Source organism: Eublepharis macularius, chromosome 5 (assembly GCF_028583425.1).
Source record: "Eublepharis macularius isolate TG4126 chromosome 5, MPM_Emac_v1.0, whole genome shotgun sequence".
Lineage (NCBI taxonomy): Eukaryota > Metazoa > Chordata > Lepidosauria > Squamata > Eublepharidae > Eublepharis > Eublepharis macularius.
The window spans coordinates 172,695,717-172,723,527 of record NC_072794.1 but is presented as its reverse complement, the minus strand read 5'-3'; the positions used below and the strand labels follow the sequence as shown (position 1 = coordinate 172,723,527).

Genomic DNA, 27,811 nt, shown 5'->3' with positions numbered 1-27,811 from the left:
GGCTATTGTACTTTGGTCACATCATCAGAAGACAAGATTCTCTGGAAAAGTCAATAATGCTAGGAAAAGCGGAAGGCAGTAGGAAAAGAGGAAAACCTAAAACGAGATGGCTTGACTCAATCAAAGAAGCCACATCCTCCAGTTTGCAGGATCTGAGCAAGTCTGTTAATGATGGGACATTTTGGAGGACTTTCATTCATAGGGTCACCATAGGTCAGAGGTGGCTTGATGGCACATGACACACACACTCCCAGCTCTATGTTTCTTTATCCAAATTGCCTGACTCAACACCAATGTCTGACTGCTGTAATTAAATGGCTAAGGGTAAATAAACTGAAATGGATTCCTGATGGGGTAGAAGTAATGGTGCTTGGGAAAGCCAAAGTCCTGAAGAACTTGAGATCTAAAATTGATGGTAACAACAACAGGCACGGAATGACTAAGCAGAACATCAGCAGAACATCTCAACTGAGATTTTCAGCAAAATAGCGTAAGGAGCGGAGAATTTGGTCTCTTAAAGCATCCAAACTATTTGGGGGGAAAAGCTTTACTCTTTCAGCACTAGAAGCTCCAAATCAACTGGCATTTCACTTTGGTTGCTTTTAGAGGCAGGCACGAACCAGGACAAGGGTGGTTTGTTATCGTTCGTGATTCGTTGTGTTTCAGCAACCACGAACCACGAACTGCCATGAACATGCCTGCTTTGCCAACCGCTTCGTTTGGTTCGTTAGTTCGTCACTTCCAGGGCTGCAGAAGGTCTGCAGAAAGCCCATCACTCCTACTGTTGCCTAGGTAACAGATCGATCAGCACCAGGCTGTCTGCAGTGATGAACTGAAAAACGAACCATACAAACCGCTCTAAAAATCATAGGAGTTCGTTGCAGAGTGTCAGAAATGAGCTCCATCAAACTGCCAGTTCGTGAATCAAAAAAAGGCCCAGTTCATGACAACCTTTGGTTCATGCCCACCTCTAGTCGCTTTTGACTTGGCCTCTCTCCACATTCTAGAGCTGACTCTTTCGTTCAGGTGGTGATAGAGAGTGCCCTCAAGTCATAGCTGACTTATAGCAACCCCTGGTGGGCTTTTCATGGTAAGAGACTAACAGAGGTGGTTCGCCATTGCCTGCCTCTGCAGCCCTGGTCTTTCTTGGAGGTCTCCCATCCAATTACTAGCCAAGGCTGATCCTGCTTAGTTTCCGAGATCTAACAAGATCAGGCTCATCTGGGCTATCCAGGTCAGAGTTTTTCATTCAAGAAACTCAATCTTAAATAACGCATCGAACTGACAGACAGGAGAGCTTTGACATCATAGTCTGAAATATACTCCCTCCACCACCCTTTAAACATCCATCTCCGGCATTCTGGAGATCTTGACTGCTTGCACACTGTTTGCGATGGTAGTTTGGTTGGGTTCTGATAAAACAGCATTTCAAGGCATGTGTTTACTGAGTTGAACCAAGTCATAATAACCCAACTTTGATTTGCCAGACAATTAATTTAATTAAACAGCTTAAAGATGCAAATTCTTATCACAGTTCCCATAGGGCTTGAGCATCAATTCAAGCATGTATGTTTTAAAAAGAACAAATTTAATTCACAATTTGACAACGCAGCCTGAGCCAAAGGAACTGAGCCGAAGGAAAATTGTAGTGCCAGACTGCCATCTAGTGGCTGATACTGGAGATACCAGGGTTGTCTGACACTCCTAATAAACCCCTTTTCCTCCTGTGAGAAAGAAGGATGGAGGGGTGGAGATTTCTCCGGTTTCTGATCTGGAGAATATATGAGTAATTAAAAAGCTATAGAGACAACCAAAAGGGAAATACCAGAATTTCCCCCAAAGATCAGTGTGCCCATCTTTCAGTTCTCCCATTTTCTGTGAGTGGAAAGCCAAAACTAGATTCAGAAACTTTCTCTGGTTATATTTTAAAAATCTTTTATGGTTTCTCCCCATTCATGATAACACTGCAGCTGCTTCTTTCCCCAGCTACGTTAACAACATTGGATAAAAAATTGCTGTTATCACCAGCACCTGTTTTCGCTTCAACCGAATATAAATAGCACGTTAAAGTGCCGGGAGAGAATCAAACGGAAATGGGAAATTTGTGAAAGAAAAAAAGGTGGAATTAAATGGCCCTTTCTTACTATGCATGAATATGTTAGAAAGTGAGAAAAGGAGAAAAATTGGCAAAAAGAGCTAATTGCAGAAGATCTGCTATCCCACATGAGAGCCTCAGAGAGAGAGAGAAAGAGTTTCTGTACCATCTCAGGTCACACCTGCACAAAGATGTAAAAGGTAAAGGTAGTCCCCTGTGCAAGCACTGAGTCATTACTGACCCATGGGGGGATGTTGCATCATGACATTTTCTTGGCAGACTTTTGTGTTATGGGGTGGTTTGCCATTGCCTTCCCCAGTCATCTACACTTTACCCCCAGGAAACTGGGTACTCATTTTCCCATCCTCGGAAGGATGGAAGGCTGAGTCAACCTTGAGCTGGCTACCTGAACCTGGCTTCTACCGGAATTGAACTCAGGTCATGAGCAGAGCTTGGGCTGCAGTACTGCAGCTTACCACTCCGTGCCACGGGGCTCTTAAGAAGGAATTAAGAAGGAATACGGGGGGTGGGGGGTAATTCCTTCTTAATTCTGAGATATTTCTGGATATTCATGGGTGGCAGGGAGGTACCTTTTGCAAGCCTTCTATGCCCCAGCCATTGACTGGGTAGTTGAACATGACACCAAAGTAACATACCAGGTGTCTTATTTGGAACAAGCCGTACACACAGAAGTACAAAAATGAGTCAGGACAGCTTCTGACATTTAAGGGAGCTCAAAATTGGACCATTGAATTCCAGACATGACTCTTGCGCTGCTTTGGCCCTCTTTGCAGCCTCTTGCTAGGCAACAACAATTAGACTCAATATGATATGCAACGGCTCGTGTGTTTTTATGAGTGCAGCAGCAGCCCAAAGCTGCTATAAAGACTCCTCTGTTAGAAAGGACGGAAATGATTTAGGGGCTCGGCTCATTAAATATAAGCTCTGCAAGAATCTGTGTGACGAGGGGGGGAGCACAGCATTGCCAAGCGAAAGAGAATGAATTCCTCTAAACTGACCAGCTGGACTTGCAACGTGGGTCACAGACTTCAGCATCTGCAGCGATGGCGTGTTTATCTCTGTAGGGTGGCCAGACAGGCAGGGACCACAAGAGAGGGGACCAAGGCTCAATCCGACCTCACAAGCTATCTTGGCTGTCGTTTGGACTGGCTGAATTTTCAGGACACCTGTGCTCTGTGGCAGCAGTTTTTCAATGCCAATTTTTGAAGCAGCTCTTATAGTGGCATCTTGAATCACCACTTGATCTGCAATAATTAGCTGGTGCTAATTTCTCTCGCCACATCATTACGAAAAGCTTCCTCTGCTCATTGCTGCAGACCCAAAAGGTGCAGTTTAACACACAATGGCTGGAGAGGAGCCGGAAGGATGTGAGGCTACAGCTGACAGGGCACCCCAGGAAATAGCACAGTGGAGGTATTCATATTCAGACGGCACATAAGGTTCGTTTCCAGCTTCTTCAACAATTTTGAAAGCAATCCTGCAGCCGGCCCAATGGATCAGTCACTCCCTGCGCTTCTTCTTCGCACCTCAGTAGCTGAGCCTTTTAGCAGGTGATCTTTCCAGACAATACAGAGCAAGCCCGGGGCTTCGGTGCACACAGGGCAGTGCAACAAAAATCAAGATCAAAGTGTTCCATGAGTAAGTAAAGTGTACCCTCAAGTCGCAGCCGACCCCATCAAGGTCTACCTTGCGGGGTTTGCAAGCAAGAGAAGCAGTTCGCCATTGCCGTCCTCTGCATTGCAACCCAAGTTTTCCTCAGTGGTTTCTCGTCCAAGTATCAACCCTGCTTAGCTTCCAAGCGCTAGCAAAGAAAAAACCTCGAAGGTCCACGGGAGTTGATTGATTGATTTTTTTTTTAAATGTTTAAATTTTCAAATTTTTAAGTTTTCTTATATTCCATACAAAAGTGCAAAGGGCTAAAGTGTCAGAGTACAATCTCTAATACATATTAAATATAAATATCCAATAAATATCCAAAATATACAATTATATAAATACAGTCAAGAGTCCAACTGGTAAAGTTCTACCACATAGGCGATAATTCAAGTCCTCCAGAGATGTAATTTGTAATATAAGACTATTTGTTTGTTTTCTTATAGGACCGTTGATATCCGTGTGGAGTTTCTTTAAAGGACAATGAAGTCTAATGGTTACAGTTGAGGGCCAAAAATAGGCCAAAGAGCCTGATGGGTTCTGCTAGCCTGTCGTCCCATTGTGGTAAATTCATTATCAAAGGCTCATAAATATACATAAATCAACACCAAGTTATTCATCTCCAGGTAGGATCTGTCTAACGGACCATTGCCGTGAATTATCACCTATGTGTTAGAACTTTACCAGTTGGATTCTTGACTGTATTTACATAATTGTATATTTTGGATATTTATTGGATATTTATATGTAATATTTATTAGAGATTGTACACTGACACTTTAGCACTTTGCACTTTGTATGGAATATATGAAAACTTTAAAATTTAATTTTTTTAAAAAATATATATCAATCAACTCTCGTGGACCCTCGAGGTTTTTTCTTTGATATTGGATTGTTTCCAACTCAGAGGAGCCCTTTTGTTTGTCTTTGCTTTCAAGCTCTGACAACAGAGGGCTAGTTTGGGCTATTAGAGCTTCTTCCATCAATAGCCAAAGAATCATAGAATCATACGGTTGGAAGGTACCTCAAGGGTCATCTAGTCCAACCCCCTGCACAATGCAGGAAATTCACAACTATGCCTCCCACTCCCCTAGTGACCCCTGCTCCATGCCTAGAAGATGTCTGAAAGGAAACGGATCTGGGCAACACGTTCTAGAAAGTGAAACTGAAGGCAGCAGCTGCTGTTTTGCATAGCTAATTCAGCTTTAACCCTTTCTGCACAGGCCAATTTTGGCAGTTCAGTTCCCCTACTGCCGCTTTTCCCCCCCTGGCCATCCGCACCCAATTTGCTGCTATAAACAGTCACTCTGGCTTTACCATGGCTTTCCAAAGAGCACTTATAACCCGACTTTTTTTTCTGTTTCCCCATGTACACTCTTTATCCCATCTTTTAGCATTCCACCATCTTCTGCCCCCCCCGCCAGCCCACTTCATTGTCTATCCAGCCACTCCCTCCCCCTCCTTTCCATTCCTGTCCCTCCCCTCTTTTCTCTCCGTTTTCCTTGCCACTAGTTTTAATTTTTTTTAAAAAAAAATCTAGCATAAGATCGAAGCATCGATGGGTTGAGAGAAAGAAATCCAAGAAATAGATTGACCCAGAGTTCCAGCGATGCATTAATTTATCACGTGTGCAAAAAAAAAAAAAAAGGAAAAAAGGAAAGGGCTGGTGCTGTGACGTCACTGATAAGGGCATCGGTGACGAAAGCACCGGCACTCATCAATCCTGATGTATTTTGACATGGAGCAGACTAAAAAGAATAGCACCACACTGACCAAACGTGAGAGGTGCGAAAGGGCCCAGACAAGCCGATTCCATGCCTTTCGGCTTGACTTCGGGGATAGTGAGGGGTGACGTCCCTGCTGCAGAAGGGGCTTTTGTCTTTAATTTTCTATGCCATCATTTTATAAAAATGAGCAGCTGCAAATCTTACAAGGAAAGCCCCCCTAGAGAAGGCATTGCCTCTACAAACATGTGCTCTCTTTGCAGACCTCCATATTCTAGCCTAATTTGGCCCAAGTCCAGGCTGATTCGGGCTGAATCGGGCCCAAATCGGCCCAGATCCAGCCGCTGCAGAGCGCAGCAGTGCTCTCACGCTACACAGTGGGCCGAATCAGGCCTGAATCTGACTGCTGCAGAGTGTGGGAGTGCTCCCGCACCCCTCAGTGGCCCAATTTGGGCCAAATCGGGCCCAATTAAGGCTGAATCTAGCCCAAATCTGGCCGAATCAGGTTGCTGCAGCACGCAGGAGCACACTATGCTGCCTAGGGGTGCACTCAGGATGCACCAGGAAATGCAGTACCCCCACCAGCCGGGTAAGCGGGAGCAGGTGGTGGACGGTGGGAGCAGGGGATTCCCCCGCCGCTGGTGGGGGACTGGCATCCCTATGTGTGACTGTCACAGGTACTAAAAAAAAGGATCCCCTGACCTCTGGGGTCATCAGTTAAGAATCATATTGAGCTGGTATGTGTAAGGAACTGGGTCAGCTCCCTGGGGATTAACCTAGAGGACTGAAATAGGGAAGAGGAAGCAGAAGTGGAAACTGAGGAAGATCCCACAGGACTGCTGTAGCAGGCTTTCCCCTCTTCTTTTTGCAGGGATTGTACCTTCATGGAGTCAGAGGTGTGAGCCCTTAAGCATGAGCCAAAGGGCAAAGTCTGCTGAAGGTGCCGCACGGCACATCGGTAAGGTCAGCAGTTGCCCAAACCGAAATATCCTGTTGTGGTTCCCACTTTATGGGATGGCCTGACTGAGGTGGTCTAGAAAGTGGAAATGCATTTCTATCGTTCAGCAGAATGCACAAAACAGAACCATCAGGCGGGCGTGTTTATAAAGGAAAACTAGAAGTGTTCAAGAGGATGCTTTAATAAAGGGATTGTTTATGGCTCTGATATTGTATGCATATCTTATTTTAACTGCATTGCTTTCTCATTTCTGCAGCCTTTTTTTTTTTTTTGGTCCCTTCTTCCTCTCTTCCTCCTGGCTGCTTGGCACACAGTCTTCTAGCTTTCCTACAGGGGAGATATCAGATCAGAGCTCTACCTGCAATTTCTGTCCCTAGTGGTAGGCTCCAGTGCAGTGTGAATCAGAGGGAAGACATCTGCACATTTTCAGTACCTTGTACTCATTGCTCCCAAAGTAGAAGATTTAGGGCATGACCAGACAACAGGCTACTACACCAAGGCGGAAGCAGAAATCTGGAAGCACAGCTCTAAAATGTCCTTCCCTGGATTTCCAAACCACTTTTGATCTGGCGTTTCTCTTTGATGGGATTTCTCTCTTGGCTCACTTCTCAGATGTCCCCTTATATGGCATTGCCTCTGCAGACTTCCATATTCTAGCAACAAATTGGCTACGGGAAGAGGCTGTTTTGCCTCTGCAGGCTAAGCTAGGACTTTGCAATGCATTCCTTTTTAAGGACTGACTTCATCTTTCTCTCTCCCTCCTTTTAAATTGCCTGAAATCTTCCTTTCCATTTTGCTTCAGGGAAAGGTAAAGCAGCAACAAAGAAAAAATGGGGTACTGCAACCCACACTTTCCCTCCCCACTTCCCCCATCAAGTGGCAGCAGAGGAAAGGAGCATACAGGCAAGAGGTTATAGAGTTAAGAGAAATTCTCTAAATTGCTGGTTGTTGTGGGTTTTCCGGGCTGTATTGCCGTGGTCTTGGCATTGTAGTTCCTGACGTTTCGCCAGCAGCTGTGGCTGGCATCTTCAGAGGTGTAGCACCAAAAGACAGAGATCTCTCAGAGTCTCTAAATTGCTCTTTACTCAGTTTCTCCCTGAAATCCAACAGCCCTTTTCTTTTGCTCCTTTTAGGAGCTTGGAGTCAGTTTCTAATGAATTGCTTTTTGATCAAAGAGAAATTTGAAGAGAAGAAGGAAAAGAAGGTACGTTCTGCAAAATTTCAGAATTTCAGTCTGTAAATGCTTAGAGGCAGGCCCTGTTTTCCCAAGTTTTTTCCTACCACAGCACCACCCTGAGGTGTATAACATGAAACAACAGCAATGGCTGAAGTTACAAAAGAGCATCCTGATTCCTCGTGAAAGAGAAATGAAAGAGAAATCCTGCTCTTGAAAGAGAAAAAAGAGAGAGAATTAGAGGACTCGGTGGCTGTATCTAAACAAGTGAATTTCAGAAAAAGACATTCTCCACCCCGTAAGAACCCTACGAGGTCTCCTGCCATAGTGTGCTACCTGGCCGCCCTACTGATCTCCAAGAAACCTAAGAAATACCAAAGCCATTATAAATCAAATTGTGGTGAGTTTCCCCCCTAACTACTCCAGATAAGCCTCATTCCACAGCCTAATGTGCGTTCGGTGACAGCTAAATTCTCTTGGCACCTCTGTGCTTGAGAAATGTCCCCATTTTTGCCTGGCATAAAGAAAAGGCCTGTGATGAATTATTCTCTTTTCCTCCCTATCAAGTCATTAGGCTTTCCCAACGTCAGGCAAAGGCGACGGAAGTGTGTCGTTCCAATTTATCTCTCTACCCTCGGGCTCCATTAGAGGCTCTGATCAACCTGCTAATTGCCTCCCCAGAAGAGATAATTAATTTATTCGTCCTTTCATATCTGCCAGATGGGATTCTTTTTCCTTTTAGCTGCAGCAGCAGACGCAGAATCCAAGAGGCTCAGTCGTTTCAAATGCAGGGGAAAGAGAAACTTTTATTGAAACAAGTAAAATAAAAAGCACAACACATACACGGAGGTGGGCACCCACTCGGACACAGCTAAGCTGCTCTGTTCACACAGAAAGGACAAGGGGCTCCTTAACGTACAGAAGCAAACAGCGCTTTGAAACCACCTTCTACTGAAAGCAGGGCTGTGTGTGCCGGGAGGACCGAGGTCTTGGTTGAAACAGAGTGGGTTAAGAGGGAGAGCGATGCTCCACACTGCTTTGGTTTGAGTCTCTGGCCAGCTCTTTCTGCGCCTCTCCTTCTTGAATCGCATCACGCGGACAGCACAAGCAGATCCTAATAAAAAGAAAGAACAGAAAGGTTCCCTCTCAACTGTCTCCGCTCCTATTTCTTTGCCAATCTGTTTTTGCAGAGCACACCATGACCCACCTTGACAATTTTTTAATTTAAGATTTCAGGAAATAAACATCTTAAATAATTGACTGCTGGAAGCCAACGGGATAGTTCCATGCATGGACATGCTCATAGCTCAAGTTTGTTTTTCCTCTGCAATAAACGAGCGGCAGAGTTACACCGCCATCTCTAGCCTCCTGCTGATCTTTCCGCATTCAAGTGAGCACACTTTTCACCCTCATTTTGTGTCAATTGTCTATCCTGGGCATAAAGTTTTCGAGTAAAAAAATGTCATAAAACTGGGAAAAATGTCCTAAAAAGGAAAACAAAAGAATCATCCAGGCTGCAAGGAAAATGACACAAACCCAAATGGATGACAGAGAGGGGAAAAACACAAAGTCAAAAAGAATCAGGTGTGGCATCATTGGACAAAGGCAAAGCATCCTCTCGGATTGGGGAAAGAGCACTTACTTCAATGACATCAATATCCGCATTATTGAAGTCGATGTCCAGCAGTTTGGGAAGAGGGACCCCCCCTCCTAACACACCTGCAAGCAGAAAGAAGAAACTTTCTTGGATTTCCAGGTAAAGGAAGGCAAAGGAGGGGTTCTCTCTCCTCTCTTGTTCTACTCCCTGTCCACCACTTCTCACCTGAAGCAAAATCTGAGGTTTGGCTTGGATGAAAGAATAGCTAAGGAACTTCCAGGGAGCATAAAGAGTCTTTGTTAATCTAGCATTTTGTTAATCAAGCATTAATCCAACATTTGAGGTATGGTGGTGAGGGCGGGCTCCACTAGAACTTTACAAATTTCCTTCCCAGCAATCGGCAACATTTCTCCGTAGTTGCAGATCTGAGAGTCTCTCTAACGAGATGCCTCAGCTCATGTTCGTCAAGTGTAGGGAGACTCCATGTTAGCCAGGAAGCATAGTTTAAAAAAACAAAGCTGGCAGAGATCGCTCTTCAGAGGGTTTGTTAATTTCATCTTCACCTCCCCAAGGCTCTGTGAATTTCACCTCTCCAATCTAAAAATGGGTGGGATGGCAACCAGAGGGCAGCGAGGAATGGAAATGGGCTGGAGCTGCCTTCCAGTGCTGGGCTTGGACCTGGAGAGGTTCTAATGGGCTGAAGTTTCCCTTCTGGCATTTCACAGCCCCTTCACACAGCTCCAGCATATAGCAAAGCCTTTGTCCTGCTGCCAGCTCTGTCTTTTTAAACTACCCTTCCCAGCTACCATTGCATCTCCCAACATGTGTTCTTCATGTGTCAGATGTCACATGTAGAGAGACTCTGAGTCTTTTGCTTCAGGGATTGGTCCATGGGCCTTGTCAATTCCCTTTCCCCTTTCAATAGGATGGCACCTGGGCAGGGACTTCAGGGTGGTGCCTTTAAACAGAACTGGTCTGATGGACGGCCTTACTGTTCATTGCTGGAAGGAATGCAACATCAAAAATCTTGCCAACCAGTCCTTCCATGAGCGAAACCTGCATCAACAAGAGAAGTGGTTGAACATCCCCAGTTTAGCCAGGAGCAATAAATAACCACAGACCCCATCCCAGGGTGACTGGATTTAACAATGTCTGCACTTTAGCACTGGCATAATTTCAGTCACTCTGATCAGCAGGCCCTCTGGGCTCTGAGTTCTTGAACTTGAAGTGAACTCCAAGAATTACTGATTGCTGCAAATTATCCTGGAAAGTTTGTTCTCCCTTGGCCTCAGATAGAAATTCTGAGTCTGCTGCTATATTTTTCTTACAGCCTAGACATGCTTGCAAAGTGGGTTTAGTTATTTTAGCTAGGACCAATGATGGTCTGTTTTGCATACAGCACATTTCAGGTGGTACCAATGAAGCATTCTTCTGACTCTCAGAGGTAGAACCTCTGGGGTGGGCGTAAAATAGTAAAGAGTCCAGTAGCACCTTTAAGACTAACCAACTTTACTGTAGCATAAGCTTTCGAGAATCACAGTTCTCTTCGTCAGATGCATGGAGGGCAAAAAGAAAAATTGGTTAGTCTTAAAGGTGCTACTGGACTCTTTTCTATTAACACAGCTAACTCTTCTGGAGTGAGAGTGTCACACTTTATGCCTAAGAAACTACATATCTAAAAATGCAGTGTGGGAATGAGACATGCTTTTGCTTGGAAACATAATGGATTGTTTTATTTTTGACCCTGATAATTTATATGGATTGTATGGTATTTTCACTGGGGAGGCAGCATAAAAATGTCTGAAATCATAAATAAATGCAGATACACTTCTCAGAGACCCAGACTGGCTACAGCTCATTTTGGGGCACATTGCACCAAGAACTTGTCGGTTTTTCCTGTATTTCGTTACTAATTGTATAAGGAGTGCTGCACAAGTGCAAACTACCACAGCTGGGAATTCCAGTGCATCTATCCCACATGCCAGTGATGTGCATGAACACATTAATAGCACACTACATTAGCAGAGGTATATCAAGATTCTTTTCCAATGATATTTTACTAATACATAAACCACATCATTTCAGGTGGGTAGCCGTGTTGGTCTGCAATAAAGACTCGAGTCCAGGTGCACCTTAAAGACGAACAAGAATTCCAGGGTGTGAGTTTTTGAGAATCAAAGCTCCCTTCATCAGATACAAGTTGGAATGGAGATCCCTGAGCCTTTATATCCCAATCATGAGGTGGGAGGGGTGAAGAAAATAAAGAAGTTAGGGTGTATAGGGAACTTTGACTCTGGAAAGCTTATACCCTGGAAATCTTGTTTGTCCTTAAGGTGTCACTAAACTTGAATCTTGCAGGACAACATAGGTGTACCAGTAACACACCACACAAAAAACCAATATTAATACAAGCTTATGTATATGCATATAGAGAGTGCTTTTTTGCAGTGTTTTAAAAATGAGCATTTGTCCATCATAAAGAAATGGTTAGGACTGGAGCTAAAAACTGTGCACAATCCAGTTCCAAAATTAGTCTTGAACACCTTCCTAGTTAAACCAGGATTAATGAAACATGGACATCTATGCAGATCGACATTTCGGAACAGTAAAGGAATGGAAGCAGAGGCAGCCACTTATCCCTAAATTTGCATTCTTACATCAAATTTCCCAAGGTTTGAAGATGCCAAGGTGAGGTGGGTTCTGCGGAAACAAAAGAGAACATTCAGGGGAGAATTAGGAAATCTGGCACCTGGCGGTTGACTAGATATTGCTTTCACACATGCTAAATAATGCTCTTTCAATCCACTCTCAATGAACTTTGCAACTGGATTTTACTGAGTGCATTGAGAAAATCTACTTTGAAGTGCTCGCAAAAAGGTATTGTAAGTGAATTCAAAGTATTCAGCACGTGGGAAAGCAGCAGACACTACCACCTTTTTACCAAAGTATTGGGCCAGTCTTGCAAAAATTAGATAATAAAAAAAACCCACAAATATTAACAGCGGACTAAAATGATAAAACTTCAAACTCCATCGAAAGTCAGTCAATCACCGTAGTAAACTGATAAAACAAACAGCAGTTCACCAATAAACAATAAAAGCAGGAAAGGGGGAATATCCCTCAACTCAACACTTCAATAATCAAAACTGGATTAACCCTCTACCCCACCCCATACACAGAAAAGAAGTGTGCCCTCTATTAGACCAATGACAAGAGAGTCGACCAGGTCTCCTTAGACTACAAGCAGGTTCCAACAGATGCAGAGGGGCCCCCAGAGATCCTGGCCCACGGCTGTTGTGGGGTTCAAAGGTCAGTTCCACTACTCTGACATGGCCCCAGAAAGAAAACCAAGAGAAAAGACCCCCCACAGCAAGTCTTTGTTACTGTTGTGACTGCAGTTTGCACCAGCTGAAGTTTCTAAACGGACTTCCAAGCTATTTCCACATAGAGGGTCTTACAGTCATCTATCCTCCGGGGTCAGACCTCTCCAGAAACAGCTGCAGCTGCAAAACTGGCCAAAGCTATGAAAAGCCACAGCTGGAAATCTGTTTCTCAAGCACCACAGCAGGATCCAGGAGCTCCCCAAGCGGTAAGCCTAGGGTTGCCAGCCTCCAGGGGGTGGCTGGAGATATCCCGGAATTACAACTGATCTCCAAGCAACAGAGACCAGTTCCCCTGGAGAAAACTGATTCTTTGGAAAGTGGACTCTATGGTGTTATGCCCCACCGAGGTACCTCCCCTCCCCAAACCCCCCTCCCTTGCCTCCACCCCCACCCCCAAGTCTCCAGGAATTTCCTAATCCAGAGGTGGCAACCATAGGTGAACCTGCTGCCTCAAAGGAGATGCAACTTCATGCAGAAGAGGTTGATTTGAACAAAGAGGGAGTTTTTAAAAGTTTAAATCACTCTCCGTGAAAATGGTCACATGGCCGGTGGCCCCGCCCCCTGATCTCCAGACAGAGGGGCGTTTAGATTGCCCTCGGCGCCACTCAGCTCTGTCTGGAGATCTGTCTCCCTTCTGTCAGGGGGCGTGGCCACCGGCCATGTGGCCATTTTCAAGAGGTGCCAGAACTTCCTTCCACCGCGTTCCAGCTGAAAAAAAGCCCCGGTGGTACCTCTGTCCAGCCTGCATTACATTTGTGTCTATATTGCATTTAGGGCAGAAGATTGCTTCAAACTGATGATACAACATAAAAGAGGGGACCTCAGAGTGTTGCAATTTCTAGACACGCTCACCAAGTTCCAACTTCGCCTCGGCCAACGTGTGAAGCAACGGGTGAGGGTTTGTCTCCAGGGGTGCCCTACTCACTTGTCAAGCTCGACGCTGATCTTCAGCTTGTTGTCTTCGACAGAAAACTTGGCCAGCAAAGAAGTGTCCTGCCATGAGAAAGTGGGTGTTATGACCTGTACTTTCTTTGGGGTAGATTTTTCTTTTAATCTTCCCCTTACACCCTCTGGGTAGTTTGCTGCCACCAGGAATATATTATTCCAAAATGTTTTATTTAAATTTCCCCTTTTGTAACATGTTTAAGCCTCAGGCTCCTTTGTGGTTCTATGTGGCCCTGAGGATATGAATGGGATATAGCAATGACAGCTACAATGGGATATAACAAAACAAAATAAATGTTTATTTTTCAAGAAGTGTATTGGTTTCATAAAAGTAGTTCTTAGTTCTTAAAGCTACTTCTTATAAACTCATTCACACAGATCTCTTCTAAGGCTTCACACACAGTTAGCCTCCTTCACTAGACTCAATAGTTCTCTCACAAATACTTCAAGTATACTCAGGCAGCACACAGCTAGCCTCTCCTTCCCTGACTCTCATTCACAGAAATATGAAACCTGCTCAGGCAGCCCACAGCCGGCCTCCCTTTCCCTGACTGAGTGTCCTTTCACAAACATGCTCAGTTCAGGTTCCACACAGGTCATATTTCTGTCATGAATACTTCAGTATACTCAGGCAGCACACAGCCAGCCTGCTTTCTTCTGACTGAAACTTTGCTCTCTGCCCTCCCAGTCTAAACTGCATTCACTCCGCCCACACTCTCAGGGCCAAGCTACAAGTGACGAATGACACTTGAACGGCAAGTGTATTTCTCCCTGTTCACTTGTCCTCCACTCAATCCACTGGCCATTCAAGTGTCATTCGTCACTTGTAGCTTGGCCCTATGTCAACCAATCATATCGCTCACTCATCCCTCCCTTTCACCCCCACTCTTCACCTAGCTCAAACCAAGCATTTAAAGACACGTGCACCCATTTACTTGGAATCATTGCAGCAGGGGATTCTGTAAGGAGGCCCCAGTTGGATTGGCCCTTGGATGTCCTGCGAAAGTTCCTGGTGAGCCAATGGGAACCCAGGGCGAGTTGAGCCAAGTGGCCCTGCCCGGCTGGCAGCATCTCAGCTTGCTCCAGGGCCGTCCTCCCCCACCTGAAGCCCTGCCTTGCAAGGCCTGGGGCGACAGGACATGGCAACTCAAACAACGCATTCAGAAGGAATTAACAAAGCAGCTGAGAGGCACAATCCCAGGCTCCCGGGGAAAAAGGCAGAGCCTGCTGGGCCGCAATCTTTGACCTGGATGCACCTCGCAGATTATGCAGCAGCCTCATCTTCCCAAAGGCCACGCCTTAGCAGAGCTCTCATACTGTACTTGGCCAAAAGCATCAGAACAGCCTCTGTGCGAAGGCCGAGGGGCGGGCGCTTCTCCCTGGCCACCCGCCTTCCTCTCCCACCCCATTGCTCTCTCTTTATCTAGCGCCTTTCATCCCGGAGCTCCCCCAAGAAGCTCAAGGCTGTGAAGAAGGCGCTCTTCTTTTAGCCTCACAACAACTCTGCAAGGTAGAGCTAGGCGGAGAGAGAAAGACCGGCCATCCGCTTTATGGCTGAGTGGGGATTTGAACCCAGGCCTTCCAAATCCTAACCCAACACACTAACCGCCACACCACATCCGCTCTCAAATACAAGGCATTCTCAGCCACGGGCAAGTCACTTCTGCATTTTGTCCATATCCACAAGTGAGTATTAGATGCATGCTCAGTAGCTACAATTAATTTTGCTAATGTGGCGAACCTGAAGCACCATCGTCCTCTCTGATCACCCCCACACAAGCACCCACATAACCACCTTTCTTCTGCCAGGAAGGGCAATTTCCTCCTGGCCCCACAAAATCAATGAAAGTTGGACAAGAGGAATTCTTTCCCAGCAACGTCTCATGTTCTTTCCCCCCTGGATGTTTCATAGAATCCTAGGGTTTGAAAAGACCTCCAGGGTCATCTAGTCCAACCACCTGCACAGTGAAGGAAATTCGTTACCTCCCTCCCATACACCTCCAGTGACCCCCCTGCTCTAAGCCCAGAAGATGGCAAAACATCTCCAGCATCCCTAGCCAAACTGGCCTGGGGGAAATTGCTCCCTGACCCCAAGGTGGTGATCTCCAGGCTAAACATTCCGAGCTCCTTCAACCTTTCCTCCTAGGACTTGGTCTCCAGACCCCTCACCATCTTCGTTGACCTCCTCTGGACACGTTCCAGCGTGTCTATATCCTTCTGAAATTGTGGTGCCCCAAACGGAACACAATACTCTAGCTGAGGTCTAACCAGAGCAGAGTAGAGAGATACCGTCACTTTGCGTGATCCGGACACTATGCTTCTGTTGACACAGCCCAAAATCGCATTTGTCTTTCGCAGCACTCACAATGTTGAGGACACAGAGGGACTGATGAGCGTCGTTTGGCTTGGAGGCCAGCACTTCAGAAGTTGCCATGAGGTGAATGAGGCCCTTGTCTTTCTGCAGCTTCACTGTGGGCACCTCAGGGACAGCCACCTTCAGAATTAGAGATCGCGGCTCTGGGAACATCTGGAACACCTGTAGGTAGCCCAGAAGGAAGACATGGAGCACATGGGCCTGTGACTCACCAGCCACATCATGTGCTGCAGGCACCATTTTGGATCTCAGCCTCCTTTTTGGATGGTCTCTGCAGCTGGTTTCTATGCTCACCTACGCCTGAAAGGCTTTCGTGGCTCAAAAACCAACTTCTGGGCCGTTTCCACACAGCTTACCTGGGCTCGTAACATCCCGGTAGATCGTGCAAAAAACACGGAAGATCGCATTTCCCCACGCGAGATTTGCACGATGTCACATGACATTGCACAAATCTCACACGAGAAAACGCGATCTTCCACATTTTTTGCGCGATCTACCGGGATGTTACGAGCCCAGGTAAGCCGTGTGGAAACGGCCCTGCTCAGACGGTCTGGATTCTCGAGCTCCAAGCTGAGCCACACCCTGCAACAGGGATGGCTGTGCATTTGTGCAATTTAGTTAAGATGCTACCTAAATTGAGAGGACTTACCGCTGGAATCAAAGCCCCGAGAGTCGATGTTGTCAGGGGAGGAAGTTCGGGGAACTGGGGCGGGAAAGAAGAGACAAAGCAGCTATTTAATGGAATCTGCAGAGGAAGTGCATGGGAAATCTAGCCCTTCATCTGTTGTTCCTCAGCTTAATTCCAGTTAGGCTTGCCCTGTGATGGGCTACGCATAGTGCCAAAGGCTCAGAGCATTGGAAAGAAGACCACTGACCTGACAGAGGCCATTGCGGTATTTCCAGTTTCAGAGCAACAGACAGCAATGCAGTAAGCCCACAAATGGCAAACAGCACATAGAAGGCCAGAGCTCAGTGGAAGAGCACGTGTCCTATCCACACCAAAAATTCTCAGTGTAATCTAAGCCCAGATTTACTACGACTGAGCCCCAGAACCCCAGGGCTGTGCTCTGGAACTTGTGTGCCAAAAAAGTGAGTACTTTTGAACATACGCAGAGTGCAACCCAAGTTTAGACACCATACAAGTGAGATTTGGCATCATTATTTCAAGTCCAAGGATGGAATGCTGCCAGGCCCTCGCACATTGACTTGATTTAGAAATCAAGGGCACCATTGCCAGAAGTCCTAGGTAAAAGGTAAAGGTGCAAACACCAAGTCATTACTGGGGGGACGTCACATCACGACATTTTCTTGGCAGACTTCTGTTACAGGGTGGTTTGCCATCGCCTTCCCCACTCATCTACACTTTACCCCCAGGAAACTGGGTACTCATTTTACCGACCTCGGAAGGATGGAAGGCTGAGTCAACCTTGAGCTGGCTACTTGAACCCAGCTTCCGCCAGGATCGATACCGACCTCAGAAGGATGGAAGGCTGAGTCAACCTTGAGCCGGCTACCTGAACCCGGCTTCCACCAGGATCGAACTCAGGTTGTGAGCAGAGCTCGGGCTGCAGTACTGCCGCTTACCCCTCTGCGCCACGGGGCTCTACATTTCCCTGTTTTCTCATGCCCCTCCTTCTTGCCCTCCTGACTCCAGGGGCACAAAGGTGTGAGAGGTCCCGCCCACAGCATGAGGCTTGCAACTCACCATCCCGTCAGAGATGTCTATGTCCAGAGCACCTTGTTTCTGGAGGACAGCCACCACCGAGCTGAGGAAGCTGACCGAGAGACCGAGCTGGGAGTTCGTTGTATCAGCCATGGGGGGCATCGGGGGCATTGGAGCGTTTGGTGCCCTTGGAGGCAACGGCACAGCCTCTGGCTTGCCCAGCGGGTAGTCGAGGAGGGGCCCAGCCACTTGCCCCACTACAGTCTAGAAGGGAGAGGGAGAGATAATTAGACGTTCGAAAGGAGGCTCGGCAAAGACATCTATCTTTGCACTTCACCCACATAGTTTGACAAGAATAACTAGTCTTTTAGTCCTGAAAGGGGAAGGCAAGTCTTATTGCAAGGAATTCCTGGGACGGTCCAACCCACCTGCAAAGGAAATCCAGGCAAATGCATAAGGCTTTAAGGTTCTAGAGGTGCCAGTGAAGCAGTGTGGTACATGATTGGGTTCCCTGGGGAAGCACAAGTGTCTCATGGCGAGCATCTTCCACTGGGTGCCATTGTGTGAAATCTGATAACCTGACCTAAACATCCTCTGCGGCATTGCAAGAGACACTGAAGCACACTTGGGTCGTAGTGCCACCCCTCCGAGAGTGGAATGTCTTGGGCCAGCCCTGGCAGATGCTTGATGCTCCCCTCTGACTACGCCTGCCCTCTGCAGAGGGCTGCTTATTGCAGCTCGTATCCATCCACTATTCTGCTCAGCCAAGTTGGAAGCCTTCCTCGAAAAGCTTCTTCCAACTGAGAAAAGACTCCTTGTGACAAAAGAAAGCTTCCAACTTGGCTGAGCAGAGGAGAAGGATATAAATTGGTTCTAGCGAAGAAGGAGAAGACAGACTTGCTACTTTCCTTCTATGGACAATAAGGAGTTCTTTCCTTCCCACCAATTACACAAACCTCCCTTGCTCCTGAGAAAAGGAAATTACAAGAAAGCATTTGGTCTAAACCATGTTAATAGCTCTAGGTTGGGATTTATAGATACTGGGAAGGGAATCAAACATTTTGTTCCTCAACTAGCAATAGAGCTGCCAAGCCCCCAGTGGAAGTGGAGGATCCCTGCTCCAGGTCTTATTTATCACTGCCATTCAGGGTGGTGATAGAATAAAAATGAAACAAAATACGGTTGTTGGCCTAAAGGCATGATATGACTTCCAGGGGAAATTTGGCAGTTATAGCAGTCCTTTTTAGGAATCACCAGAAACTCTATGGTTTTACCATAGAGTTTCTAGTGATTCCTAGAAAGGACCCAAAAAATCACTTTTGTGTTTCCCCCAGAAATGAGATCACTATGTCTCTGACAGTGTGCTTCCATGTCCCTGCCCCCCCATCTCCCTCTGATTGCCAGGCCTCACCTGGCAACCCTAACTAGTAAAGTTTATTTCACCCTAGATAGGGATCCTCTACCCTAGAGGGTCCCTGATGAATCATCAACACATCCCTCATTAGTATCTTTCCTCCAGCCTTGTTCTCTATTTAACCTCCATCCCCAATTATTTCAAAAAGGAGCAAACCTAGAAAAGCTATGTTTAATGCTTCCTCCCTCCGCCAAAGTGGGAGATCGCTGAGAACCACAGACACCCCAAGTAACTCCTCGGTATCTTTCTTCTGATAGCCAGCAGAGCAAATAAGGGCCACTAAAGCGGCCATATTCATCTTTTCATTTCTTAGCAAAAGCAAAAACCTGGACTTACATTTAAATCGATTTCCAGGAAATGCCCCGTGACTAGCGGGAGGCTGGAGACGGTGTATTGGACACTTCCCAAGATACCCAGCGGGACCAAAGCTGCACAGAGAGAGAAAGGAATACCAGAGCTCAGGGATTCTCTTGCTTTTGTTCCTTGCTGTCTCTCCCAACCCCAACAGCACATTTGGGGCAGCTGAGTGAAGGCTAAAAACTGAATCTGACCCTTGTGGACCACAAGTCACTGTGAAGTTCTCCCTTGGAAGCCCCGAGGACTAGAACCATATCAGGGCATGCTGCCTTTTGCATCCATGCCTATTCTTCAGAAGATAAGGACTCTGGCTGGGTGGAGTCTGTATCTTTCTTTTTTATTAAAAGATTTATATGCTACCTTTTCTCAACCATTTTTAAAGGAATTCTGGAATTATCTGACTTTACACAGCCAGACTGTGATCTTCATCTTTGTCATTAGCAACATGGAAGATTACCCAGAATAAGAGGGAAACTACACGAGACACCCAGGTGTGTGTCCAGTCCCACAAGATTCCTTGGGTAGTGTAGTGTTACAAAGGACAGCCGATCAATACGATTCTCTGCTGGGGGAAGAGCGATGGGAGAGATTCTCTCTTTTGCAAAAAGCCCTGGCTCGAGTTTTCCTCCGGGAGCTCAGGGGGCGGGGGGAGAACGTAAGAGGTGGTAGGAAATCCAGGATGGCTTTTTGCAAGAGAGAGAGAATTCCGCCCTACCGCTCTTCTCCCCGACAGAGAATCGCATCAAGTGGCTGATCTTTGTAAGACTACACTACCCAGGGAAACTTACAGGACCTGACAAGTGAAGAACATGTGCCTGGTGTCTTGTGTAGTTTGGCTCTAAGTGACAGAGCAAAGTTTCCAAGAGGAAAGAAGGAACAGACATATGAAGCAAGTCTCTAGAAAACCCAGTTGATACTCAGGGAACTGAGTATCCATTTCCTGAATTGTGCAGGGGGTTGGACTAGATGTCCCTGGAGGTCCCTTTCAGCTCTATGCTTCTATGAGTCTATGATTCTGACTTAGGCCACAGTGTCACCCAGTGAGCCTATAGGTGTGCTAGGGTTAAAAGCCAGTTCTCCCAGTTCTTGACTCCTCAGAACTAGGCAGGCACAAGCAGCAGGTGAGCCAGGTAGTCCCCGGGAGGCCTTAAGAGAAGCAAACAAGAATTCACATATTCCAATGGGAACTCTTTTTTGGGAAGACTAACGGGTGGCCTTGGGATTTCAGCCATTGAGCAATCTTTGTTTTTTTCCAGTGGAGCAAAACTTGGCAGGGGTTGTAAGTCCTGTAGCCCCACTTGGGGAAGCGCCTTCCATTTATTCCTTTAAAGTTTTTATGCCCTGCCTCTCCAATACATGTGCACAAGGCAGTTGTAAAAGCCAAATGTTAACAATGATGTAGAAGCAGCAGCCCCAGAGAAAATGAAACTGTTTAAAACAGCATTAGTTCAAGGCTGTTTCCCCATGTCTTAAAAATAGCGCCCCGCTCACAGAACATGGAAATGGAATCATAACTGCCTGCATCTGTTTTGGAAATGGTGACATCAGAAATCGTGCAGTAAAGCTGCCAGCGTTCCGCGAGTGGGGCACCATTTTTAAGACTTGGGGAAAATGGCCAAAATGAGGCAAAGCCTATTGAAAGAACTAAGGGACCGAAGCAGGACAGTCTGGGAAGCAGCTGTTAAAAAAAAGAGGGGTAGGCAAATGAGGGGACACTACTTCTGACTAGAGATGGGTACGAACAGCAATAGGAACCAAAAAAAGCCACGAACAGCCCAATCTGCTGTTCGCGAACAAGCTGTTCGTGAGGCCCCATTCTAAACGAACAGGTGGTCATTGCAAGCCTCGTTCATTGCTGTTCATTGTTGTTCATCAAGCCAGACAGTCTGGCACCTGCAATCAATTCCCTTGGCAACTTAGGCAGGGATTGTCAGAACTCTGTCAGAACTCCTGCTGTTGCCCCAGAAACCCCAATCTAAGACCAATTTAGCTTGATAGGTATTCTTCCTTTCAAGTGAGGAGGTCCATATTTGTTACAAGGGAGCAAAGAGAAGGGGGGAGGAGGCTCCCAGCTCTGGCTTAGTTTGCAGACAGTAGAGAGGGAGAGAGAGTTGCTGTTGGCATTTTGATAGAGAGTGCATTGGAGCTTGAATTTTCTTTGTGTGTGGTGGGATAGGGATCTACCCCTTCAAGTTCCACGGCTGCTGCCAGGCCCTGGGCCAAGCTATTATTTATTACTGGTACCTTTCCTGCTGCCTGCTCAGGTCAGGTTTCTGGGAGTGGTGCAGTAGGGATCTTGACCAAACTTGGATGATGGCTGGAGGAGAGCCTGCTGGCCCCCACGAACAGCCAACCACGAACATGTTCGTGAACAGGGCCATATTTGTGCTTGTTCGTGAGTCCCTGTTCGTGGATGGCAACGAACAACGAACATCATGTTCAGGTTTTTTTTTCTGTTCGTGCCCATCTCTACTTCTGACCACAGATGCCACCCGTGAAGTCTCCAGCTGACATGGGAGAAAGTGTGATCCTGTCAGGCCTCCATCAGATGCAATGGCAGGCAGTTCTCCAGGTGTGCCACACAGGTGGAGGAGCAGCAGGTGACAAGATAGCAAAGGTGGAACTTTGAAAGATCCACAGCTGCTTTTTCTCCCATGTCAACCAAATAGCTAAAAGCAAACATCCATCGGATACCTGAAGTCAGAGGTGGCTCAAAACGCAAGCCCAGCGTGCCTTGTGAATGGGTTCTGGGGTGCAGAATTGAGTTCACGTTTCTTCCTAGTCGAGGGGCATCTGCTTGAGCTGATGCAGCACAGTGGTTAAGTGGCGAGGCTGCAAATCAGCACTCCGCTAGTTTGACTCCCACCACTGCCACAAGTGCTACAGGAGGCCTCGAGCAAGCCACTCCTCTCAGCCCCAGCTGTATCAAGGGGATTATATTAACACTGACTTTCTCCACTGCTCTGAGCAGGGCACTCATCTGTCTAGAAGAGTAGTATGTAAGCACAGTTGTTGTTATTTTCATTTGGCCTCATTTTTCATTTTATATTATTTTATGTTATTTATTTTCATGGTCTCATTGGAAGAAACAGAGCCAGTGAAACTGTCTCCTCACATTTTATACCTGGTGTAATCTATCAGAGGAGCTTGGAGTGTATTATCTCCTACTGCCAGAGAGGGCGATGGAGCGCACTCCTGGATGTGAGCTAAATAAGGATAAATACAGACAACCATCTTTGCCAAGTGATAGCTTACTCCATGCTGTTTGTATAACCATTTGGCAACCTGCTTGACTGTATCCTTTTGCCAAGTGGTCTGGAACATCTTTCCACACCTGATCAGAAACCTAGGGTAGCAGTACAGAAATTGTCAGTTTCTCCTTGCCAATTTGCAAAATACCATCATGGATTGCCAGCTCCGGGTTGGGAAATCCCTGGAGATTTGGGGGATGGAGCCTGAAGAGGACATGATTTGGGGAGGGGAGGACTTCAGCGGGGTATTATGCCAGAGTGTCCAGGGGAACTGATTTCTGTAGCCTGGAGAGCAGTTGTAATTCTGGGAGACCACCAGACATCACCTTAGGGAACCCAGGTGCTTGCCGGTGGTGGGCAATCGCCTGTCAATTTACCTGCTTGACTGCCCATCGCTGGTGACTAGTGAGAGGCTTTGGGCCACCTGGAGATCACCTGCCACCAGCAGTCTTCCTGAGAACACACGTGGTGTGCATCCTCCCAGCAGACATGACAATGTCATACCCAGAAGTCCAGAGGAATTAGCCATGTTAGTCTGTAGTTGCAAAATAGTAAAGAGTCCTGTAGCACCTTTAAGACTAACCACCTTTATTGTAGCATAAGCTTTCGAGAACCACAGCTCTCTGTATCTTATGAAGAGAGCTGCGGTTCTCGAAAGCTTATGCTACAAGAAAGTTGGTTAGTCTTAAAGGTGCTACTGGACTCTTACTATTTTACTCCCAGAAGTGATATCAGCCCTGTGCAGAATGGTGGTATGATGAAGTCACTTATGAAAGTGACATTGTTGCACCGGCTGCAGGAATGCTCCAGTGCTACATTTGGGACCAATTCTCAAAGAACACACTCCCGGTAAGTACCGGGTCCCCACTCCCACCCAAAGGGGATAGGGACCTGGGAACCTGGAGATTGGCAACCCTAATGACCAGTTTACTGTTCAGTCACAGGCATACAGTGATAACTTGGCACTTGGCGACATTCACCCAAAGTTCTAGTCCGTCGTTGTTAAAGCCAAGAGGCTGCAGGCCTGTTTCTGGGAATCCAGATATATAAGGTGCTTAATTCTTTCCTCTCAGGCTGTTCTTAAAAGCCCAGAGAAGGCCAGAAAATATGATGGCAGCTTTACCACTTGTCAGTGTTTTGTGCAGGGATGGATCGCTGGAGCTCTCTCAAATGCTCCGTCATGGAGGAAACTAGGGCAGAATTCTGAAGGCGGAAAGACAGAAGCAGCGAAAAGAGACTTACAGTTCACAAGTCCCAGCTCTTCATTCACAAGGCCCAGGACAACATCTATAACAGGGCAAAGCTGTGGGAGAAAAATCACCATTTGATTAAGACTTTCATGGCAAAAGGTCCGGAAGCAAATTAACAAAACTTGAAAAAGGGCTTCGACTGCAAGAGGAGTGAGGAAGGAGGGAAATATCACAGCAGCTCTCATGACCTCCAAGATCCCTTCCAACCCTCACACTCTTCACCAGTTATTCAGGCTTTATCAGGGGGCTGCGACGTGCATCCTGTTGCTTTCTACACAAGGTTGTGAGCTGGATCCTGCTGGCTACATTCTCAACACTTACCAGTTCCGGAAGGAGCTTGTTAAGAACTCGTGCCAACAAATTATCCACAATTGGGAGCAGGCTGGAGAGAAAAGATAATTAAAAAATGTTAAAGAGAGAAATTGAGGGGTTGGAATCTCAATGTCAGAGATATTTGCAAGCAGGCACAATCATTATATTGGGCACCCAGTTGAGCCTGGTAGTTAGTTACCTATTCCCCATTTCCCCAAGTGGTAAAGAGTTCCCAGGGCAACTAAAGGGTTGAGTTTCCTTTGAGCAAGAGAGAACAACAGAGGTTTAAGACATCTTTGTAAGACTGTATAGTTACGAATATTCTAGCAGAGCATTTGGGAAGCAAACAGTTGCATAAAACAGACTGGATAATTGCTAATTATAAGTAGACGTGGGCACGAACAGAAAAAAAAACACGAACATGGTGTTTGTTGTTCATTGCCATCCACGAACAATGAACAACGAACATTGACGAACATGATCCTGTTCACGAACATGTTCATTGTTCATGGGAGCCAGCAGGCTCTCCTCCAGCCATCAAGATCCCTACTGCACCACTCCCAGAAACCCTACCTGAGCAGGCATCAGGAAAGGGACCAATAATAAATAATAGCTTGGGCCAGAGCCTGGCAGCAGCAACCTGAAGAGGTAGGTCCCTATCCCAACACACACAAAGAAAATTCAAGCTCCAATGCACTCACCCTGTCTCTCTAACAGCAGCTGTCTCTCCCTGAAAGCCAGAGCTGGGAGTCCCCCCCCCCCGGTCTTTTCCTCTTGTAACAGATTTGGAGCTCCAATCCACACTTGGAAGGAAGACCTGCCTATCAAGCTAAATTGGGCTTAGATTGGGGTTTCCAGGGCAACAGCAGGAGTTCAGATAGAGTTCCAACAATCCCTGCCTGCGTTGCCATGGGAATAGATTGCAGGTGCCAGACTGTCTGGCTTGATGAACAGCAATGAACAGCAACAAACGAGGTTTGCAATGACCACTTGTTCATTTAGAATGGGGCCTCAGGAACAGCTTGTTCGCGAACAGCCGAACAGGCTGTTCATGGGTTTTTTTGCATTCGTAATGCTGTTCATGCCCATCTCTAATTATAAGCCAGCATGGTGTAGTGGTTAGTGTGTCAGTCTAGAATCTGGGAGATCCAGATTTGAATTCCTGCTGTGCTCTGAAAACTTTGATGCCTTCCACATGGGTTATATGCCTTGAGTTCATTGCTTTTGGGAAGTTATGGGGGGCGGGTTCTGCTTCTCTGCAGCAGTATGGTACATCCATGCACCTTTCCTCAGCTTTCCCCCAATCTTTCTCAAACCTAGTTTGCACCGAAGTTTTGGGAAAGATCATGGTAAATCCAGAATGGGAAAATTCAAATTTTTCTAGCCCACATGTCTGCCATTTTCCTTGAAAAAGCAACAAAAGACAATGTACAATATAATGTACAAATGATAAGCAATTCAGTTACGCACACAAGGCACTACACAAATAATATAATAATTCAGAGACAGGATGCAAACGTCCACATACGAAACAAAATACAATATAAATCATTTGCATAGTGCCTTGTGCACACAATTGAATTGTTTATCTTTTTTATGTAGAGAAATTTTATTTAAAAAGAAAAGATATAAGTGGAAAGTGCATAAAAACTTATACAAGCGCTACATTTAGAATTAAACTAATAAAAAGATACAATCGGAATATATAGCAGCAACACAATTTACTTGTGTAATAGCTCTCGTTCCCTCTCCTTGGTTATTTATACCCAAACTTTAATATCAACTATTTTAGTTAATCATTTCCCTGTGTTTTATCTTCTTACCTTATATCGAGTTACCTTAATTAATCTTAAAGAATTGTTTATCTTTTGTGCATTGTATCATACATTGAATGTTTTGTTTTCTCAACCTTTTTGTTCATGATATTTCTCTTGGTTGGGCATTTCCTTTTCATTCATGATATTTCTCTTGGTTGGGCATTTCCCTCTTTTTTTGTGGAGCCATTTTCCCTGATCCTGCCCCCATGGCAGTCAATTCTTCTCCTGCCACCAGGTAGAGTTAATTTTTTTAAAAAAAATGTCACTGGAATATCATTGCATGAATATAGCATTTTAACAACAGGTCTTGCAAGTCCTCTGAATCCTCAGCTTTCATATTAAAAAAGAAGCAAATCTCTAGCTCCTTCCCTTGTGGAGATATAAAGAAGACCCAGTGTGGCATATTGGATAAAGTGTCAGACTAGGGTCTGGGAGATCCGAGTTCAAATCCCCACTCTGCCACAGAAGTTTGCAGGGTGACCTTGGGCCAGTCACAGACTCGCAGCCTAACCTACCTCACAGGGCTGTAGTGAGGATGAAATGAAGGAGAGGAGAATGTAAGCAGCTCTGAGTTCCCATTGGGAAGATGGGTGGGGTATAAAAAGTAAATAAATAAATAAGGGAAAGGATGTATCTTCACAACAGAAGGGTCTCTAGAGGCTTACCCAGTATGCTCATAAGGCCCCAGAGAACATAGCCCAGTTTTCCCTGGTCCACATAGAAAACTCTGCTGGATGACACTCACCCTCTGAGGAGCCGGATTTTGATGCCTCCAAGAAGGGCATCGCAATGGTCAATCACCAACTTGGGGTAGCCAGTGCCATCCATCGTCAGCCGGACAATGGCGGTAATGTTCACTTCCACTGCAACATCAAGTAGCCCGAGGAGACTGAGGGAGAAGGAGAGGGCGAAGTGATAGGAAGTTTTGGAATGGACATTGCATTTCCCCCATCTGGGGACTTAGATACAAATTCTCTCTTCAGCTTTATAACTCATGTGTACAAAAACAACACAAGAGAAAAGCCTAGCTGCATTGATAGTAGACAGACTTGCCCTCATGATATTAAGAAGGTTTATGAATATGGCAATATCATAAACCCCTCTCTGTACGTGTTTTAAACATGGAAATGCTGCCTAGCCAGACAGGAAATAGAAGCCAGCTCCAAGATGGGTGACAGAAAATTACTGGCATGTGAGATGCCAGGCAAGATAATCTTTCAACTCCCACACACCGGAGAAGTGCAAATATCCTAAAAAAATAGTGTCTTCCCAGAGTTCCTGAATTAATCAATTAACAAATCCTATCAATCTTCCCTTATCCGCTCTCCCATTTTCAGGAGATTCAGGGCTCTGATAGCCTTACCCACCCATCCATTGGGGGTCATCAATCATCACTGATAACTTTAGTTTCACCCGGGAGAACTTTATCAAACCTTCCCAGTTTTATTGTCTCACCTTGCAGACAGCCATTTAGTTCTTTGTCTCACCCTAGAGACAATGATTATTGTTGTTAGGGCAGAAGATGTAATCTTGCCCCAGGGTACGTTCCACAGTGTAATTGAACTGGCCCTGCGCCATAGCTGTCTGCATGCCCTTGGATCCAGCGTCCACCTTCAGACTTGTGTGAGCTCTTCCTGCATCGACACATTGGTAGCTCAATGCTCTCTCTCCCAGATGCCCTCTTCTGGCATCTTAAACTCTATCCAGTCCCCGCCCCTACTTTCTAATTAGCCCTGGGTGTGTGCTGTGTGTTTTTGTGTGCAACTGACCTTTGTTATTTTCAATAAAAAACCCTTTTGATTGAACATCTGCTTCATTATTGA

The 27,811-nt window shown here is 46.1% G+C and overlaps 1 protein-coding gene across 1 annotated transcript in view; it reads right to left on the bottom strand.

Annotated features, from left to right (window-relative positions):
* Positions 1 to 8,715: 8,715 nt before the first annotated feature.
* The window catches only part of LOC129330451 (BPI fold-containing family B member 4-like), a 33,577-nt gene continuing 14,481 nt past the window's right edge, over positions 8,716 to 27,811 (bottom strand). The window contains exons 5-16 of the mRNA XM_054980485.1: positions 26,734 to 26,877; positions 24,181 to 24,241; positions 23,852 to 23,912; positions 19,338 to 19,429; positions 17,630 to 17,851; positions 16,574 to 16,627; positions 15,916 to 16,086; positions 13,531 to 13,598; positions 11,880 to 11,922; positions 10,215 to 10,278; positions 9,268 to 9,344; positions 8,716 to 8,739 (exon numbers count right to left, since the gene is read on the bottom strand). Of these exons, the coding sequence (XP_054836460.1) occupies positions 8,716 to 8,739; positions 9,268 to 9,344; positions 10,215 to 10,278; positions 11,880 to 11,922; positions 13,531 to 13,598; positions 15,916 to 16,086; positions 16,574 to 16,627; positions 17,630 to 17,851; positions 19,338 to 19,429; positions 23,852 to 23,912; positions 24,181 to 24,241; positions 26,734 to 26,877 (1,081 nt within the window). The remainder of the gene's footprint in view (positions 8,740 to 9,267; positions 9,345 to 10,214; positions 10,279 to 11,879; positions 11,923 to 13,530; positions 13,599 to 15,915; positions 16,087 to 16,573; positions 16,628 to 17,629; positions 17,852 to 19,337; positions 19,430 to 23,851; positions 23,913 to 24,180; positions 24,242 to 26,733; positions 26,878 to 27,811) is intronic.